Genomic DNA, 21,921 nt, shown 5'->3' with positions numbered 1-21,921 from the left:
TCACTTTTTTAAAATGAAACTAGAAAGAGAACGTATGTGAAAGTGTTTTATAAACTGTTAAAAGGAAATGAATTATCATCAGTTATTAGCTTGGAAATGCTTTGGGCAATTCCTTGGTACTTGCTTTCCCCAATGATAAATCTGATAACATACTAATCAAATAATGATAAAACCACCTGAGCTCTTTAGAAGAAATAAGTAGTATGTGACTATCCAAGACTTATGAACAAGATTAAATTTCTCTCCACCTGGAATGAATGGTCACTTTTCCATTTTTCTATTAAATACATCAAAATTCTAGGATCAGCACAAATGCTAGCTTTCCTGTGAAACAGACTCTGAATCATCCAGACAGAATGAACTACTCCTTTTCCTGGGTGCTTACAGTTCAACATAGACCTCATTTTGTCATTATTTCCTTCTACCTTGTATTTTAGACTAGATTCCAGTCATTTCTTCCACTAGAATTTGAGTTTTCCAAAGGCAGAGACTGTCACATTCTCCTCTGAATCTTCCTCAGCTTCCTAGCACGATGCCTTGCACAGAGTAGCTGCTTAGTAAATGTTCCCTGAATTGTACTGACTTTAGTCTATTTTGGCTTTATGGCATCTTTTTTACCTCAAAAAAAAAGTGGAAAGAGAGAAGAAACTTAAGACTAATGAGGAATACAGCACAAAAGACATGTAAGACGCATAAAGAATGACTTCATTCTTTGCATTACTGCTTTGGAATGCCCACTGCTGATCTTTATACAGTTTTGTCATTGACTGTATTTAGTGAGAGCAAACGTTAGAAAGCACATAAAGGCAGACAATGTAAAACGCCCAACACACGTCATGCAAAAATTCTGTATGATTTGAACTATTCTCAAGGTTGCCTTTTGTTTCAACTTTAATGGCAAAATTGGTACCATCAAAGCCAACATAAGACATATTTGCTCTGCTTTAAACATGCAAAAATCAGTGTCACCTTCAGTTGGGCATCTGCTGGGTATTTCCGGATAAGTAGGCATCTTCTTTGAGGCATAGTTTAAATCAGGTGGCAGCTTGGGTATTTCAGACTTGACGTTTGTATATTTATTTGTTGGCAGCTTCTACAGTATGTGGATTCCCCTGAGATTAAAAGGAGAAGGACCTAGCACCTTTGTTTTCTATGCCTGTGATAGAGATGCCTTATGAAATGGTAGTGCCTCTATTAGTAAGCCAAGTATCTGGATTATATTGTATAATCTTAGGCAGCTATTCTATCTTCCATTTCCCTATCTTGGAGTTTACTCATCCAGGGTAGATGGCCCAGTTAAATAGCATTTGTGTTAAGCTTTAAATGTCATGTTGTTGTGTTCTACTCAGGTCCTTGCTAACCCTTCCTCTCCAGTTTCTACCAGATGGACTCTGTTGGTTCTTTTTTTTTTTTTTTTGAGATGGAGTTTTGCTCTTATGTGCCCAGACTGGAGTGCAATGGCACGATCTCGGTTCATGGCAACCTCTGCCTCCCGGGTTCAAGCAATTCTCCTGCCTCAGCCTCCTGAGTAGCTGGGATTACAGGCATGTGCCACCACGCCCAGCTAAATTTGTATTTTTAGTAGAGATAGGGTTTCTCCATGTTGGTCAGGCTGGTCTTGAACTCCAGGTGATCCGCCTGCCTTGGCCTCCCAATGTGCTGGGATTATAGGCATAAGCCATTGCGCCCGGCCCAACTCTGTTGGTTCTTATCCTGTTGTTTTTATACCCCTGTGTTTCATTAGCTACATCAGCTCCTTCTGGAAGTGGCCAAGCACACATCTTCTCTTTATATATTCATTTTGATCTTATTCTGCCTCCTATAGGTTTGCCCTATCAGTATCTTCTCTGTGACTATTAATCCCTTCTGGGAGGGAACATTTATGTTCTATACAAAGGTATGGAGAATGTAATTTGCAAACAGGCAACAATGTCTTTTGAAGACTGTGAGCATAGTCAGTTAGCTATAAATTCTAACCTTCTTGAGAAAGGATGAAAGTTTAAAAGGGCTAGCTGGAAGTTACTGAGTTCCAGTCCTATTAGCTTTGTAGATAATTAAGCTATTCATTCCTAAACAACTTCTACATTATCAGCATCATAATCTGCAGCGTGGATAAATATCCATACTTGTCACATTCCCCATGTCAGTCTCTTGTTCTTGTCCATTTCTACCCTAAGCCTCTGCTGTGCCCTTAATCTCTGCTTGTTTCTGTGTTCCACCTTTCCCTTTCATGGTTGGCTTTCTGGCTTTTCCATTCCAATGGCTCCTTCTTTTGACTGAGGGATACTAGCCTTTACATAGTTACTATGAAAAAGGAGATGGCCAGAAGAAATTCATCTTTAAGTGGCAGCTGCCACCAACACACAGAAGCATTCATTCAAGATGGCTTAAAGAAGATAGTAACTCAATGTATGACTAGAAAATAGAGTGATTCAGCCAAGTATGAAAGGAATTATTTTCTAATAACTCCTCCAAGATGACTAGTTGCTGATTAGTATATACTTGATTTAATTATTTTCAAAACTGGTTATTTTTGAAGGGGAAGGAGGTGTGAAGCAAGAGGGGAAGGGGAGTTTTTTTTTTTTAGAACTCCTAATTAGTACAAATCCCTGTTTTCAGAAAATTCTTCATTTGAGCTATTTCTTTTCACTTTTTCTTACTGGGTGCATGACATTTTAGAATTCTTGGTTTCAGCAGCAACCCAAAAAGGCATAATTGCAAACTTACACATCAAAAATGAAAAAATAAAAGCATCATGATTTGAAACAAAAACTAAAACAGGCTAAAACAAAAATACAAGCGGCAGCAAAATCACTGAAACTAACTCACAGTATCTTTTTGAAGACAGGGAGGTTAGTTGGTTAATTATTACAGTGCTCTGGTAGTTCCTATCTTAGCTTTGAGAGTTTAAATGTTTAGGAATGCACATCCAGAAGCGGCACATGTAGAAAAACCGTGGTAGCCAAGAGCTATCTGAACTACTGCTGCCTGGGCCACCCTATTCCAATCAACATGGATTTCCAGAGTTGCTGTTCTATGGTAACTCTCAGTGAGAGAGACAAAGAAATAGACCATTTTTAGAAACCAAGCAAAAAATGGATGGGAATACAATACCTGGAAAGTTTATCAAGCATGTTGACAAGTTTCATGGCTTCATATTCTTTTTGTTCTTCTGTCATTTCATCTATGGGGTTTGGCATTGGTTCCTCTAAATGACCAGTGATAAGATTAATGCTATAAAAAGAAAAAAAAGTTATGCTGTATGTTTTAAAATTATGCTCTTTCTATACTTTTCTGGTCCAACTTTTAAGTGATAATAAGAAAGAGTATAATAGCCAAAAAATTGGCAATGATTTCAATTTTATGGTATAGAACTGATATAGGAATTTTTAAAAATGGACTTTCCCACTAATTTGCTTTGGGAAATGGGCTATACTTTTTAAAAAAAATAAAACTGTCTTGCCAACTTTTGTTTTTTTAAAGACATGGTTGCTTTTTAAAAATACAAAATTTGATTAGTGCCGTTAGGATAAATATCCGCGGATGCACAGCTTATCCATTAATCCTAAGGGGACACATGATTTCAGGGAAGAAGAAATGACGAAATCTATTTTGTGATACAGCATAAAACAAACATCAAAAAAATTGGAAAAATGATGACAGAGAGGCTACAATCTGGAAATGAAAGCATGCCAATTTATAATCTCAGGAAATTAGTCCATTAGTGAGACCACAGAGGGCAATGAGTGTTTAAATAATAAAAGATAAAGCAGAAGAACAATTTTAATTAGTTTGATCTGGCCTAGATAAAAAAAAAGGGATGAAATCTAGCCTACCAAGAGACAGGTATATCATCCTGGCTTTCTGGAAATAGATTTAATACAGTACTTAAAATGACTACTTTGCATAAATTTTGTATGAGGTTATAATACTAAACAACAAACTATTCTCTCAGAGAAAAGCCATACTTTTTTTTTTTTTTTTTTGAGGACAGGAAATAAAAGATAACTCTTTAAATGGCTCCTAAATATCTACAACAAACATTTTTCTGGAGAAGCAGACAAGAGATTACAGTATCTTATACCAGCCAAGTACATATTGTTTTTTTGTTTTTGTTTGTTTTGATGGAGTCTCGCTCTGTCACCCACGTTGGAGTGCAGTCGCACAATCTCGGCTCACTGCAACCTCCGCCTTCCGGTTTAAGTGATTCTCCTACCTCAACCTCCAGGGTGGCTGGGATTACAGGCACGTGTCACCATGCCCGGCTAATGTTTGTATTTTTAGTAGAGATGGGGTTTCACCATATTGGCTTGGCTAGTCTCAAACTCCTGAGCTCAAGTGTTCCTCCTGCCTCAGCCTCCTGAAGTGCTGCGATTACAGCCATGAGCCATGGCACCTAACAGGGATAGTTTGTTTTTAATGATCAAATTAAATATTCCTGCAAATAGCAATTGCTAATAAATTGCCTTCTAGGGTCTATGAACATAAATGCTTTCAGAAGCCAGGCGTTTAAGATAAGCAAGTGAGTGAGTGGGTCAAATATACATAATGTGGAGTGTTGGGAGATTGGGATCAACTGGAAAACAGTGCCCAGTTTAAATTTAAAAAAAAAGAAAAAAGATACTGGCCAAGACAAAGACACAGTGATTAATTAAATCTTCTGGTAGCCAGCTTGCAAAACCCTGTTTGAGACTTTCGGTTGGGCATGTTACTTTCTTTACTGACCAGCACTTTTCTCATTTGGGGTAAAGGCTAGCTTACTACATACTGTTATCTATTACTATTAGATTTATTTTTCTTTTCTACCTTCCTCAGAGGCTGCATGACATACTGATTCTTATGGAAGGATTCAGTGCTCAACACCCTCGAAAACCTGATTCAAAACCTATCTTGCCATTCTTGCATAAGACCTACATCTAGAGTCATGCTTAAAAAAAAATTTTCCCCCATTAGAAACCCAATATATAAAATAGACAAAAGTGAACTGCTCAGGCAAAAAGGAGATGGGAATAGTTAAGCAGATGGGTGTAGAGTCCCTTTATTTGTCCCCTACCCACTTGTTTCCTCTTAAGGTACTTTCAAAGGTTCTGGGGCAACCTGAAAACCCATACCCTTGTCATTTATTTCTAGCCTTGGCTGTACATTAGAATCACTTGAGAAACTTTAAAAAAAAGCTTGGGCGACAGAGTGAGACTCCATCTCAAAAAAAAAAAAAAAAAAAGCTTGGGCCTCACCTTAGAACAACTAAATCGGTGCGCGCGTGCGCGTGTGTGTGTGTCTAGAGTACCTGCTTTAGACACTCATTGTGTGCTATTTTCTCTGTTTTCAGGTGCTCATGAAAGAAGAGAAAAAGGCCTCCAGTTAGAGGCCATCAACAAAAATGCTGAATGGGTCATCGTATTTCCTAAAAGTCAAGAACAAAGAAGACCCAGAAAAGGCTTCTGAGAACTATGGAGACGTATCCAGATGCCACACTGAAAATACAACTGACCACCCATCCATTATTTGCTCAGGCATATATATAACACATGTCTTTTCACTGGTTTCTCTTCTGCCCCCTGTTAAATTAAAAAAACAACTAGTCTTATAAATGAATAAAGGTGCTTATTATAGATACATACCACTTCCCAAGCAAAGAAAATCAGGCCTCAGAAGAAAGTATATGGGTAGGTAGATGTATTAACTATGTAGATCATGCTTATTTGCCTCTTGAGAGATGGCTTCTCTCCTCAAATTCAATGGAGCTGTGATTTGAAAAATCAGGCCCGTAGGCACTTTTAGGATATAATGACATTTGCACACATGATCACAGGCTTCAGGGAGAAAAAAGCATCAGGAGGACACACTGGTAAGCTATGTGGTATTGTGGGCACCACAGCATACAAAGTCACTATATGAATTCCTAGATTAGGACACAATGTGATGGTTTTCTTGGTTCTCTTAAGAGCTTAGTGAAAATTAAGTCTGTTTTCCATAAGGTGACCTCAAGTCCCCTGGCTGCTAAAATGATATAATGGTTTGCTCTGAAATTAGCTACTAAAGTAACACAATTCTTTGCTATCTGAGCATAAAAGCAGCAGCCAGAAATTCATTCTTACAGAGTAAGAACTCATTTTTTTTTTACCCAGGGAGTAAAACATTCCAACCCTCCAGTCACTCTAGGGATTTGGGTTTCATTTTTCCCTTTAAAAAGACATTTTCCCCCTGGATATTCTGGAGAATGTAAACAATGCCACAGAAAACACAAGTTAGGGCACTGAAGTACAGTGTACCACTCTATTATGGGGAAAATGCCAGGGTGCTGTGGCAGAAGGCAAACAAACACTGTCTCTCCTCCCACTCCCCACTTCAAACCAGAGTCTCCCTACCCAGAAAGGAAGAGAAAACAAGTAATAGTCGCCATGACAACAAAGATGTGAGATTTCATAAAATAGATTACTTTTGGTGGAACAAATACCTGACACCTTTACAACCTCAAATAGTACAGTCTGAGATGCCACAGTCCAGGTTTCAAGATCTTAACACTATGAAGTTCTGGAGTTACTTTTATTTCATTCCAAAACTTGGAGTCTTTAAGAACACTAATTGTGGCGGACATTTCATTGGGTAATTATATTTATCATGATCTCCTCCACCTTGTCTCTGCTCCCCTGTCCCATTTTCGTAGCACTCTAATCCTACTATTTATGACTTCCAATTAGGTGACAAGAAGTGTCTAAATTCTTACCTGTGGTATTTCATCACAAATTTTGTATAAGACTATTATACGAACTGACAGCAGCTATGGGCCTGGAGACGAAAGGATTAAGACACACTAAAAAGGTATGGACAAATGAATGCAGGTATAAAACCTGAACTGTATTTCAAGTCTTTTGCTCTTTCTTCAAATTTTTGTTACTTTTGGCCAACATCAATAGTACTAGGTCATTTAACAAAAAAGATCCATTAAAACTTAATTCAGCTATATGAAAATTAACTTCAATCTCTACAATGTGTGGCTTAAATTTATTCAAAGCATTCTGGTTAAAAAAGGAACTCTAAAGTCAACCTACAGGAGTTGGACAGGTAAGATAAGTGAATAGGATAAGCTGTCAAACCAAAGGAGCTTATACCTCGTATGAAGGAAACCACAGCTACTCAGTTCCATCAGTTGGTTGCCATGTAACATGGAGGCCCTATGTTACCAGAACTTCCAATTTTTCAAAAGAAGTTAGAAATCAAGATTTTCATCTAAAATATCTATGGGATATGTTACCAGAACATCCATTTTTTCAAAAGAAGTTAGAAATCAAGATTTTCATCTAAAATATCTGAATTCTAAATGTTGGTAAGTAATTAAGTTATTTTAAGAAGCACTGTGTAAAACAAAAAAGCAAAACCACAAACCAAATAACCAATAGTATATGGGGCAAGCCAAACAAAACATACTTGTGGGCTAAATCCAGACAATTTGCAACCTCTACAAAAGGGATTAGGGTTTTTAGGAAAAGGCCAAGACCAGGAAAGAAGGGGACAGGCGGGTGGGAAAGGAGATGTTATATGCAAATGAAACTAAAACAACTTTCCAGGGGGGAAAAACCCAGAATACATTGCTCCCCCAAGAAACAATATAAAGAACAAAATGGAAATTTACCATATCTGAATTTTCTTGAATTCCATTCCCTGGCTCCCATTCCTCAACTAGATGTCGAGCTTGATGAGGAAAGGGAACTCGATTTTCTTGGTATCCTAATGCCGAGGAGGGGCTGACTGACTCAAAAAATTCATCCATCCAACAAAAATTTACTGACTGCCGGCCGGGCGCGGTGGCTCACGCCTGTAATCCCAGCACTTCGGGAGGCCGAGGCGGGCAGATCACGAGGTCAGGAGATTGAGACCATCCTGGCGAACATGGTGAAACCCTGTCTCTACTAAAAATACAAAAAAATTAGCCGGGTGTGGTGGCGGGTGCCTGTAGTCCCAGCTTCTCGGGAGGCTGACGCAGGAGAATGGCGTGAACCCGGGAGGCGGTGGAGCTTGCAGTGAACCGAGATTGCGCCACTGCACTCCAGCCTGGGCGACAGAGTGAGACTCCGTCTCAAAACAAAACCAAAACCAAAACAAAACAAAAAAATTTACTGACTGCCTACTGTGTGCTGGGCACACCTACATGAACAAAAACAGACCAAAACCAAAACCAAAACCCCTCTTCCCTCTTGGAGCTTACTTTTTGGAGGAGAAAACAGACTTAATGAATAAGTTATATGGAATGTCAGAAGGTGAATAGCACTGTGAGAAAAAAAGAACAATGTAAAGAAGTATGATATGGAGTGGTAAAGGCAGGAGTGCAGCAACTGTTAACAAGGGCACAGAACAGGTGATACCTGAGTAAAGACTTGAAGGCGGTGAGGGAATGAGAGAGAGATGGCAGCTATCTGGAGGACAGGCATTCCAGGCAGAAGGAACGGCAGTCAATAGAAAGGCCTCAGGCAGGAATGTGTCTGCAGAGCCTGACACATGGTAAAGAGGTCAGTGTGGCAATAGTATAGCAAGAAAGGGTGCAAGTATACCACTGTGAGGACATCTGAACAGCTGACTAGTCTGATTTACATATTATAAGGATCCCACTGACAGTTGTGTTGAGAACAAAATGAAGAGGAACAAAGGTAGAAGCAACAAGGCCCGTGAGAAGGCTATTAAAATGATCCTGGAGAGAGAGATTTTAGCTTGGACCAGAGTGGTAGCAGCGATGGCAAATAAAAAGGGTAATTAGATTCAGAATGTATTATGAAGCTAGGACCAGAACTACCTGACAGATGTATGTGAATACCAATTTAGAATGAATCAAATGGATTTTTGTGTTTTCAGGGATATCAGAGTATATACACAGATACATTTTCTTTCTTTTGTTTTCTAGATGCTCTGAGAACAGGGAAGCTATCTGAAGGGCAAACACATTTCTCTCTTTGATTGGCTTTGAAACAGAATATAGCAGAAGTTAAAATAAGCTCTGACTTCACACCCATTAGGATGGCTATTACTAAAAATCACAAAGACAAACCGCCCCAGAAAAAATAATACTAGTAAGTGTGTGAGGATGTGGAGAAAAGGGAACCCTTGTACACTGCTGATGGGAATATAAAATGGTGCAGTTGCTATGTAAAATGGTATGGCAGGCTGGCCACAAAATTAAACACAAGAACTATCTACCACGTGATACAGCACTTCTGGGTGTACACGCAAGAGAGCTGAAAGCAGGGACTTGACAGATATCGGTAGACACATGTTCACCAGCATTATTCACAACAACCAAAAGGTGTATATAAAATGTATATACATATGATGGAATATTATTCAGCTGAAACTTTGACATGTGCCACAACATGAACAAATCTTAAAGACATTATTCTAAGTGACACGAGCCAGTCACAAAAGGAGAAATATTGTATATGATTCCATTTATAGACATTCTTAGATTCTATAGAGACAGAAAGTAAAATGGTGGTTACCAGGAGCTAGAAGGAGGGGAATGTGTACAGAGTTTCATTGGGGACAAGGAAAAACTTCTGAAGAGAGATAGTGGTGATGGTTGCACAACAGTGTAAATGTACTTAATGCTACAAATTTGTTCACTTAAAACTGACTAAAATGGTAAATCTGATGTTACATATTGTATCCCCAAAGTAAAAAGGCAGAGTGAAGAGCACAATAAAACTTGCTTTCCCTACCTCAAAAAACAACAACAAAATTCCCAAAAACCGCAAGCTCTAGAGTCAGGCCGCCTGACCACTTATGAACTGTTTGCCCTGGACAAATTACTTGAATCATTGCCTTTAGTTTTCTCGTCTATAAAATGAGACTAATTCTATCTCAAAGGATTGTTGTGAAGATTATATAATATTTGTCTAGTTCTTAGAAAAGTGCCTGGGCACATGTTAAGCACTCAATAAATACCAGCTATTGTTACTAGCATTAGTGAGCCACTTGTGGAGAAATAGGCACCACAGAAGGCCTCGGATGATCCAGGAGGTAAGTTACTCTATTCAGTCAAATCCTTACTATGGAGATGCACGTGTAATCTTCATTTAAAAAACCATGCAACAAATAGGTGGTTTTGTGGCGTTTGCTTTAAATTCAGATATATTTTGAAGAGATACCAGTTTCTCAAAATGTCTCCAGTAATTTGAGAGTTATCATATAAATGACACACTGATTCTACATAAAAGAAGTAGGGTAAATTATGAAAGCACATCCTAATTCAGGTTTTTGCATTACATTTGCAATGGAAATAACCAGTATAATATGGTGTCATTCTTTCATTTACTTATCTGATATTTACTATGTATCTACCATGTATTAGCCACATAAATATATACATACTGAATATACATACATACAGGAATACCAAATTGCATCTAGGGAATAAAACAAAAAAGGCCTCAAAATGGCTTTTTAAATTATAGTGCTTTTTAAATATTTCCCATGTCAGGCTGTTTAAGAGTAATAACCTTGACATAAAGGATATAGAAAACTGACAATTGTGAATCTATAGCAAATAAACACTGGAGCAAAGCTCAGTACTGTAGTTAAGCTAATACACTGGCCTCTTTTACCTCTGGTCTTTTAGAACTCTGAATTTAGATACGTTCTATGACTGCTTACAGTAATAGGTTCTAGTTCCTAGAAATGCTATTGTACCTAAATATGTCATCACAGCCCAAAATGGGCAAAGAGAAAAACCTTCATGTCCTGGTTTCTGGGTCACTTACTTCAATAAATATTTAATATTAAAAATAAAGAAATTTATAAGGCCCAATATAACGCGACAACTATAAAAAGCCTTGACTGAAGCAGCATAGCAAAATCTTGACAAATAAAAGAAAAAGTATCTTGCCTTGTGCTGAAGAAACTGTTTATACAGCTGGTGGCATAGCTAGAGCTAAGAAAAATATGGTTAAGAAGGAAACACCCCTGCGTTTATTAGTACAATGATTTTAAGCTTTTGGATCTGATTATGAACTAGTGTGGTGTGTTAAGTGTGCAAGGAGTTTCCCTAGGGTTCTGCTCACTTTTGGCCATCTGTTCCTCCTATCCCTCCACAAAGCAGTCTTTTAAAGGCACCTCTTTGGGCCTCTAGATGCCTATGCACCCTGTGAAAGCCAGTCGTCTAAAAGGAGACAAATGTCATTAGACACACATCTTTCAATTGATGTCTAGAATAATGTACAAACCATACCAGCCAGTTATATCACCTTTATAGTCAAGGGACCTCCATTCTCAGAGGCATAAAAGAAACAGGTATAAAAGTTAGAATTTAGAAGTTTGGTTTCCCTTTGACACAGGACTAAAGTTTATCTGAAAACTTTCAACAAACCTGGCTAGACATACACCAAAAATTTATGTGGCATGTAACTCAATTCTATGAGTGTATTTTCTCTAAGTGTGCTAATTGCAGAAAGCCATTTCCAGTCCATTAAATACATTTATTTTGACACAAAAGGCTTTGTTGTGATATTAACTGTCTACCATAGCCTGAAAGTAAGCTCCATACAATTCTTGGTTTCAGATTCCAGTAAAGGATTACAGGTTACCTTGGTGCATTAATCAGAATCCACTTAAAGTTTTGACAATGGGACTAGAGACAACTAGATGAAGAGTAAGTTCTCTGCTTCTGCCAACAGTAGCAACTGTTGTGAATAAATGCATCACAAGAAAAGCAGACTGAGATCTTGGGAACTCTGACTGGTGAATGGTATTCGGGGGTAGGGGAGTAAGCAATCCTTTCAGATGCTGATTTTATAAGCTTGATTGGTAAAAAATTTTTTACAACAGTTTTTAGGAAACAAGTTCTTTGAGCTCTGTGGATCGCTCCACAGAATGCAAAGGGTACTCCTGCTTGCAAAGGACTTTGTTTACCACCACTTCCATAGAGATCATTTGAACAAATATTTTAAAGTAACATTAAATATCTCACACTTTTTCACTTTAAAGAAGGAAAATTTAAGAGAAAAACAGATGCGAATCTATCAGAAGGGGGGAGATGTGATGCTACTTGAAAAACACACATTTATACTTATAATGAGCAGTGTTTAAGAAATACAACAAAATTTCACAACGGTGACTATTCTGACTACACAAACATACCATTCCTATGAATATTATAAGCAAAGTCCAAAGGCTGAAGATCATAATTAGGGATGTAAGGCTTAAGTACAGAAACTTTCCATGACAGACAGCCAAGACAGTAACAATACTAATGTGGCTGTTGATTTCAACAGAAAGTACTTCCTGAAATCTAACATCACTTCTGCAATGTAACATAATTCTATTTTCCTACTGTTATAGTAGCATTCTGGTGCTTGCTATATATATGACCACTACCATTACAGAAGTTCTCTACTAAACAAAATTAACAATACACATTGAGATGCAAAGATATCAACCATCTATGGTACTCATGAGTTTTAGATCATAGCTGAATGTGTTCACACATCCTGGGATGTAAGAAATGCCTAATGTAATTGCTACTTTCATTTAGAAATATGAAATTTCTCAAGAGGTATATTTTAATGGCTCAAATAAAGAGATATCAATATTAAACTGATAAGGAAATAGTTTGTAGAATGAAAAAAGCTAGTAAGACTAATTTAGAATGATGACTTCTGTAATTACGGAAAGAAAGAAGCAAGATTCTTCTATCTTAGCTTCAAATACTTGTCACAGATAGCCAATTGATAATATCTAAATGGTGGCAGTCTTAAGAAAATAGTGCTTAGAGTCATTGCCAGCTTTCCCCCCAAAAACTCTATTTCTAGGACACACTCTATAAGATCCTACTGAGGCTGACGGCATCAGGGATGCTAAAAGTAACATTACCTACTCAGATCTGATTTGCCAAGAAACAGGTCATATATGTCCTGTCTAATTGGGAACTGATCATTTCTTTCACCTTCTGACAACCCATTACTTGCATGTCAACAAGGCACGGCACAATGTATGTTTTTGAAAAGTATCTGACTTTGCAGATAGTCTATCCTTGATCACCTACTGCATGATTCACATCACACTCTAGAAGATGGCCAGCAGAAAGCACAGCATGTCAATGTCACCATGTCAAAAGGAAAGAGCATGCTTTTCCAATTTTCAGATGGAAATCTTCAAATGGAACCCAGAGAAAACACAGCTCAAATAACTCCTAATAAGCGGAAACTAAGAATTTACATGGGTTGACGGTTACGAGCGGGATGGAAAGGATGGAGAGGGAATAGGAGGAAGGAGAGGTGGTTTATCTTGGGATAAAAGAGAATAATTATAGTGTCTTTAATTTGTAAGCACTGACTCAGAGAAGACTTCACAGAGTCTCTGGTTTGCCTACTTATTGCACTTATGTATCTGTTAGAAGATGAGTCTCCATATGTTTGTTTGATTGAAATTCACTGTGAAGCCAGACTTCTTTTCTTTTGATATTAATGTGTCTTGTTGCACTATTTTATTGACTTATAAAGGCTTTTATGCAAGAGGGAGGATCAGAACCTACATTTAGATTTCTGAGAAAGACTAAGCATCAAATCATCAACTTAAATAAGTGGTCTTGGTTATACCTTATAAAATCTCAACCTATGGAAAGGAAAGCAAATAGTAAGCAATAACACTTTTTCAGTACAATCTAAACACACCAGCTCTCTTAGTACTTGGGAGAAGATAATAAGCATGTTGAAAATATCATTTCTGCATTATTAGCTTTCCTCCATCACTTGAAGTCACTCTCTAAGGCACTAGCTATGAAACTGCCTCTAAAAACACCATTAAATGGAAAGCTTCCAAATCCACAAGAGAAAAGAAACACTTGGAAAATGAAAGACAAAGGAAGTAAAAGGCAAATAACAAACTCAAAGACACAGCCATACTTAGGTGAAAAGAAATTTGATACTATACTTTGGTTTTGCATTTTTGTATTCTTCAGTGTCTGTGTCCTCGTCCTCTGAGTACCAATTATCTCCTCTTCCTCCAGCCAAGAGGCCCCTGGCCGCCAACAGTCCTGCAGCATTCCCATAGCCAGTGTATTTCAGCAGACTATCCACTGCAAAAACAGAATAAGGTTTTAGATAGGAATCCTTGGGTCTTCACCATCATCATCAACCACTCACCAACACAGGAACATTGAAGACAGACGCTATGGCAGTAAACCTTTAAATTGAGAGATTTTCAAAATGTGGTAGGGTAGTGGTTACACTGAACTACTTACAAATTTTCCCATAGGCTCTGGGGACTAAGAGCCTTTTTTGAGGTATCAGAAACTAAAACAGAGCTGTTCTGAACACACTTTATGGCAAAAGTGGGGCCTCTGTGACTGCCAGACCTTTGGTAAGGGTCACGCTTTAAGTTTCTGATCTCAGATCTTACTATTTAAAAATCCAGTTTTGGAGAAATGATAAGAAACTAGATAGAGTGAAAGATTGGGATTTTAGCAATATGGCACATAATGTAAAATCTCTCTCTCATTCTTTGTTGGAATTGGAAGAAAAGGGAGTAAGAAATAAGAAAACTTAAGGAAGGATATTAGCAAATAGCATAGGCTATAATTTATTGCTTTTTTAAAATAAAAAGTCAGTAACCATATATAGGCACGTGAAGCCCATTAAGAAGGCAGACCCAGGAGTTAGACTGGCTGGATTTCAATAATGGCTCTACCAATTACTAATTGGTTGACCTTGGGTAAGATATTTTGCAGTTTTATCCTAGTTTTCTATTCCGTAGAAATAGAATAGTAACTATCTACCTCACAAGTTAATATATGCAAAGCATGAAAAGTATCTAAAACGAAGTAAACAGTCATTCTTTTTCTCTGAGAAGAGTGGGTAAAATGATAATTTTAGAATTATCTTAGTTTTTTTTTTTTTTTAAAAAGAAGTCTAATGAAAAGTTTGGTTCAGGTTCTCTGTAAGTATTATCCTGCCAACAGGGTCAGGTGATGTCTCTCTTAAGGTGAGCAGACACATACAACTTTTGCAAGGGATACTTCCACTGTAGTAATGTTTTTAGTGATTTCTAAACACCTTCAAGGAAGATACTAAACAATAACTGGCAGCTTTGTTTAGCAGTATTTAATTTTCTTCAGGTACAATTTCAAGGTAAACATTACAATATTTAATCAAAAGATAAGAATTGAGAAAATTTACTGAAGGTCTTTAACAGAATGTTGTTAAAATGTCATCTGAAAGGCAACTGTAGGAAACATAACATAACATACAATCTTATCCATGTATAAAGCCATAGTAAAATCTACATCTGTAATTCAGATCACTTACCTCAAAAAAGACAAAATAGAGCTGGAGAAGATTCAGAAAAAGGTAATTAAAATGACTGGGGAACTGAAAGGGTTGGTGGAAAGGAAAATAGGTAAGAAAAGTGGGTATATATGATCAGGGTATAAAATCATGGAGGATATGGATAGGAAAAATGTATTCTAGGATAGAGTTGACTGTTACATTTTCAAATACCTGAACTAGAGGGTCCTTCTCATGACACTGTAAATAGGTGGTATGGGGATAAATAAAAGGACGTCCTGCTTTCAAATAATATAGCAAACTGGTGAAATTTGTGCAAAAGGAAACATGGGCTAATGAGTATATTAAATGATGTTGAAACCAGTCATTTTCAATCTTAAAACCTATTGGTAACTGTGGTCTGTCTGTAATAATCTTCAGTGGGTGCTGGATAGAATCCTATTAGAATTATTGAATGAGGGTGGGGTAAGCCCTCTGAGTAAGTCTGAAATTCTCTCTTGGTATCACTGCCTCCCCAAGATGTAGCGCTTTAGATAAATGAAGGAATCCTTAAAAAGTACTAGCAGAAGAAATGAGTGGTCAGTGTATATAGGTATTCTTAATATTCATGAAGGTCAGACATTTTCTTAATGACAGGTCAGACACAAAGCCACTGAAGGCAAAGGATCACAGATCTAAACCCACACAAAGTACCTTACAGATAGTAGGTGATGTTATCATTGTAAGCATTACTGATAAAGCTTATTTTTAACAAACAAGGAGATGTAGTGGATCCAGAAAAGAAATACTCATTACAATTAGGACACTCTAAATTCAGATATGAATAAATGTTTAAATGAATATACTTAAAGACAAAAAAACAATAATAAAAAAAGACACAAAATGGCTAAAAATTAAAAGAGTTTAAAAATGCAAAGGTTATGAAAAGCCAAAATAGGTTAAACAGAAGTAAACAGAATACTAAATAACTGTTCTCTTATGTAGAAAATCTCTCTGGAATCCAGTTAACAGTAAAAGCCCCTAGCAATTTTATGAAAATCATGTCAACTCCTCTTTCACTGGAACAAACTTGATGTGCTAACTCTGTGACAGGCAGTGTAGGTTACAAAGGTGACTTAAGACATAGTTTGCCTTCAGAGTAGATAAAGGGTACAGCCAAGAGTTTTCAAATCACATGAACTTCTGTTAACAGGATAAAATATCCAAAAATTGGGGGTAGAGAAGGTGAGACAAATGAAATACGAAATCCTCACAGTGAGAAGCACTGAAGCAGTGTTTCTAGCTACTTTTAAGTCCGTTTTCAAATACACCATATAATATCTTATTTTATACTGGGAAAGTAGTAAATGGAAAACTGACTGCACTTGGATGTTAAGGTGAGCTGCTAGGGCAAACAAAAGATATTCTGGGTGGTTCTAAAATAAAAAGGAAACGCACAAATATATTTGTTTCTTGCATAGTAATTATCCATACAGTTACATGAAAATGCTGCCTAAATGAAACAATTCAGCATCCAGTCAGAAAGTTGCGAGAAATATTTCACCACTATTTTACCGGTATGCTAGAGGGCACTATGAACAGAGGAAACCAACCACGGCAGCACTGTGCAAAGTCAGAACTGCAATGGTAATGATACAGACAGTTAAACAAATGTGGGTTCTACCACACTCTAAAATAAAAGCAATACGTTTTTGCTCTTTTACCAAGAACAAAGAATGTCAAGAACCAGCTTCTACCCAGAGACCATTCCCCCTTCTCTGTGAAAATCCTTTTCCTTCTAGTCAAATGCTGTAACTTTTAGAAGACTCAACTAGTGGCTTCGTCTTTGTGTCCTTATTTCCAGTCTCACACTCCATTTCTTATTCCACACAACTGCCCAAAATATCTTTGTAAAAATAGGATTTTACAACCTTCCTGAATAAAATCTCTAATGTCTTCCCTTAAAAACTAAGCTCAAATTCCAAAACAGGGCCTAAAAGGGCTCGTTTTCTGGCCTCCACTGTCTTTTCCAAATTTGTCTCCTAAAGATTCCTCACACCTTAAACTAGTCTCTTTTCTATACATTCAAGGCTACTTCCTATTTCTTTGTCCTCTTCTGTGAAGGCTTTCTCTGATCTCCTCCACACCCCCAAGCACTCCCTCTTTCAGGTTGCCATAGTACCTGGCACATTTCTCTCTTAGGGCACTTATCATAGTGCACGGAAATTACTCCTTTAAATGGGACCCTGTATTCACCAGCCTGAATTTATAGAGAGCACAAACATTTGCTATTTTATTAAACATTTATGGGGCACCTGCTACCTGTTAAGCACTGGGGATCCAAAGATGAGTAGGACATGATCTCCGACCTAAAGGAAACTCAGTGTCTAGAATATAAGTTCAACAAATAAAGAGTTACAACACAGCAAATGTCAAAAGTATTAACAACAGAGAAGAAAAATGGCACAAAGGAGAAAATGATGAACTCTGCCTGGAAGGTCTTCACAGAGATGATGCTTAAGTTCGTCTTCAAGGATAAGTAAAGTTCGCCATGGTAACAAAGATGAGGAAGAGCATTCCTCACAAAAGGAACAGCATCTGCCAATCCATGGAGATATGCCAAGAAATGGTGCAGTATAATCAGGCAAGAATAAATAATTTAGTATGACTAAGCATGGAGCAAAACAGGGAAATAGATTTCAAATACACTACACAGAGACTCTGTAGAGGTAAAATTTGGATTTTACCATGCAGGCAACAGAGAATCACTTAAAGTTTTATATGAGGGGAATGACAAAATTATATTTGTATTTTACACCAATCCCTCTGTTAACCATGTGGAAGACAAACTGAAGAAAATCTGACTAGAAACAGAGACATGAGATATTTTAATAGCTTATTAATAGTTAAAATAATTTTAAGGGCTTGTACTAAGATGGTGGTGTGGGAACAGAATGGGGGAAATAAATAAAATATATTTAACAGGAGGTAGAATCTATAGATGTGGTGATTATGTTTTCTACAGGTAAAGAAGGAATCTAAGGTAACTCCTAAGTTTCTGGTTTTAGGAACTAAACAGACAATGGTGCTATTTGCAGAGAAAGTGATAGAAGGATAATGAAAAGGTTGAAGGGCATGGGGATGAAGATCATAAATTCAACTTTAGACATGAGTCTGAGGTACCAGTGAGACACTCAGGCAGAGAGGTCCAGTAAGCAAGTGGATAAATATGACTCGGGTTCAGAAGAAAGGTTGCGGCTGAAGATACATAGATTTGGGAATTTGTGCAAACAGAAGCCAAGGGAGAGGATGAGATTACTCAGGGAGCAATGTGAAATGAGAATGGGGACCAGAAGATAACCACGTCCAGCTAATTTTTGTTATTTTTAGTAGAGAGGGGGTTTCACCATGTTGGCGAGGATGGTCTCGATCTCCTGACCTCATGATCTGCCTGCCTTGGCCTCCCAAAGTGCTGGGATTTCAGGCATGAGCCCCCGCGCCCACGCCCTCTTTCTTAATGCAGTCTCTGTATTCCTAACCCATTGTAACTGTTGCTTGCTGTCTGTCTCTACTTAGTGGTCTGACCTTTGAGCCTTGATCAAGATGCCTTCACTTTCAAATTTCCCTGGCATATCCTTAAGATAAGAGACAGTTCAGACATTCTGAAAAGTTATTTGAATTTTATTTTATTTTAATAGTCTACCTCCAAACCCAAATTCCAAAATCTGATTACTTTTAAGCTGAAGGTAAACTCAGACATTTTCTTTTTTTCTGGCCAGAAGGTTTTAAATTTGAACTAGTTGACAACATTTAAAAACAGAGAGCTTCTCCGGAAAACATGGAACATCTGCTAACACTGGCCACATGTTCCTTCATGGGAACCATCAGTTGCTGCTAAAGAGTAGCAACATCCTCTTTATAATCTCCCATAGTCTCTTTGTCTCCCCATCCCAGCCAATTGTCTCCACATCAGTGAGCCAAGTGTCAACTTTCATTTGTCATCTTACATCTAGTCCACCTGACTTACTTTTATTACCAGCCTGATACTGTAGGCATTTGCGTCTGTGACCCTTAAATAAAAAAATAAGTAATACATGGGCAGAAACATTGTTTATCTTATATACCTCTGTAATCCCAGTGTCTAGCTCAAAAACATTTGTTGAACAAAGTCTGTTTATTCCAGAAGAATACATTACTAAACTTATAATCAAATTGGAAGGAAAAAATGATTATAGGCCAGGTGCAGTGGCTCACACCTGTAATCCCAGCACTTTGGGAGGCCAAGATAGGCAGATCACAAGGACAGGAGTTCGAGACCATCCTGGCCAATATGGTGAAACCCCGTCTCTACTAAAAATCCAAAAATTAGCCAGGCATGGTGGCACGTGCCTGTAGTCCCAGCTACTCAGGAGGCTGAGGCAGGAGAATCGCTTGAACCTGGGAGGCGGAGGTTGCAGTGAGCTGAGATTGCACCACTGCACTCCAGCCTGGGTGACAGAGCAAGACTCTGTCTCGGGAAAAAAAAAAAAAAGATTATAATGCAGAATTGTTGAGGTCAAATTAAAAATATATTATCTGCTAATGGAGGTTAGCTTTGGGCTCAAAGTCAGGACTATGAAACTAAACACTGGATCTAAGGGGGAACAAAACCAACCATCTCAAATTTAAAAAGTTAACAAAATTCACTTATAAATGCAATTACCATAATTACCATATTTGCTATGACACTCACTCATCGGTAATGTGATTATATTTAGAAATTATTTAGATATGTAATTATTTATTTAGATTTATATATTTAGATATACACTTAGGTATGTAATTACAGGAGAAATAAACTTTATTCTTCCCCATTTTAAAACTTTTTAAAGGTATACAAAAAATACATGTTCATTATAGAAAAATCATACAGACAACTAAAAAAATCACCAGTACTCTTATTACTCAGAGGTAACAATAAATAATATTTTGGTATATATTTTGACAAACCTTTTAAAATGAATAGATACACATATGTGTGATTTTGGATTTATGCATATACATGTATAATTATACTTTAAAAAACAGATCATTTCTGATCTCAAATCAATTCAGCCAATATTTACAGATAACTATGTGCAAGGCACTATGCTAACCACTTAACTCCAAGATGCTAAATCAATCTTTTTTCAAAATCATTAAAGAAGAAGTAAATTGTCTAAAAGAACAGATGCTAAACAGTCTATAATAATAGCTAATATAATTATTATGAGAGGAAATATGGCAGAAAGAAAAGACAGGACCCAAATTTGGGCTCCTGCCCTCAGCAACTGTGTGACATGTTATTGAAAGGCTCTCAGGTGGCAGGTTGCTTCATTTATGAAATCGAAACATAATATTTACCTTACAGGATCATTATGAGAATTAAATGAGATTATACATAGAATGTCAGGCACATGATACCTCTCGATTCATAATCATTATGATAATGATCAAATTAGGTTACTAATATACCATCTTAATGTGAACTTAAGTGGTTGGATCAATACATCAGAAATGAAGTTTAAGAATAACAATTGACTTAAGATTTTAAGAGGAGTGAACTTTTCCATCTCCAAATTATCTATCTTACTTTTTTAAAGTACCCCAGTAGAATATAGATCTGCCTAGATGGGATTTTATACTAGCGGATTTACAAAGTAGAAGAAGTAAAAATAAGAATAACTGAATAATCAAAGTTCCTTGTTAGGAAAACTTGCCTTTTGCAGAGTAATCCATATAATTTTAGAAAATATCTTTAATTGTTGGATCTATCTCAGTAGACAATCACTTTATATATACTGATAGAGTAGTATTTATTACATTGTAGTACAGTTATTTTCAAATTTCTCTCTACCACTATCTTAACTTTGTCTCAAGGGTATTATGCATTTTAAAAACTTCTATTCAGTATATTATATAGCTCACATTCAGTAACTACTGATTGGAAAACTTAGTAAAGAAACCAAAACTCCTATAGCTTTAATTCCAAGAGGAATTAAAAAGAGGAACTAACCTAGACTTGTGCCTGCTTATTAAAATAGTAACCCCTGAATTACTGAAGCAACTTTTCATAATGGCTCTAAGTCCTGCCCCATTAAGATGAAGGCTGGGTTAAGGATACAGAAGGCAAACTTTAAACGTGAGTGTGTTTGGTAATGTATCTGTCTTTGCATGTCTCAATGAATTCGGAAGCGTATAAAAAATGTTTTTGGCTATTAATTTTTATTAACTCCTTAGCCTAATAGAACAGACAGTAAGCTTTGGAAAGAATGGAATGAGATGACCAGTACTAACACTATCCATTAAATATCTCGAATTCCCTCTGAAAGATAAAAGGCAGAGGCAAAGAGAGTTTAACCTACCTCTCTCTTTGCAAAGGACAAAAAGGAATTCAGCAGCAATTTGCTTGACTCCAAGGTCAACATGTGTCATGAGGCGCACCAGCTTATTTCTCACAGTTGAGCCAACTTCAGGTCGATTTGTCACATCCCTCAACGGTGGTAAAACCTGATGGCACAAATGCAAAACCCATCATCAATCGAGGCTACTAGAGTGAGTGAAGATGGTACAATGCAACTGGCCAGTCTTGTAATATCTACTGGGGTTTGTATTGTAGGAGAGAAAAAAAAAAAAAAAAAAAAAGGTTAGCTTCCAA

General features: G+C 37.2%; 1 protein-coding gene across 4 annotated transcripts in view; it reads right to left on the bottom strand.

Annotated features, from left to right (window-relative positions):
- RIC8B (RIC8 guanine nucleotide exchange factor B) overlaps window positions 1-21,921 on the bottom strand; it is a 122,506-nt gene that overhangs the window by 15,111 nt on the left and 85,474 nt on the right. For 3 of the 4 annotated variants that reach the window (XM_011975523.1, XM_011975524.1, XM_011975526.1), the window contains 3 exons: window positions 21,629-21,773; window positions 13,915-14,059; window positions 3,115-3,234 (listed from right to left, as the gene is read on the bottom strand). In XM_011975523.1, the coding sequence (XP_011830913.1) occupies window positions 3,115-3,234; window positions 13,915-14,059; window positions 21,629-21,773 (410 nt within the window). The remainder of the gene's footprint in view (window positions 1-3,114; window positions 3,235-13,914; window positions 14,060-21,628; window positions 21,774-21,921) is intronic. The other variant, XM_011975525.1, reaches the window with a different exon arrangement.

Source organism: Mandrillus leucophaeus, unplaced genomic scaffold (genome assembly GCF_000951045.1).
Source record: "Mandrillus leucophaeus isolate KB7577 unplaced genomic scaffold, Mleu.le_1.0 Scaffold157, whole genome shotgun sequence".
In the NCBI taxonomy this organism is placed as follows: Eukaryota; Metazoa; Chordata; class Mammalia; order Primates; family Cercopithecidae; genus Mandrillus; species Mandrillus leucophaeus.
This window is presented reverse-complemented; position numbering and strand designations above follow the sequence as displayed.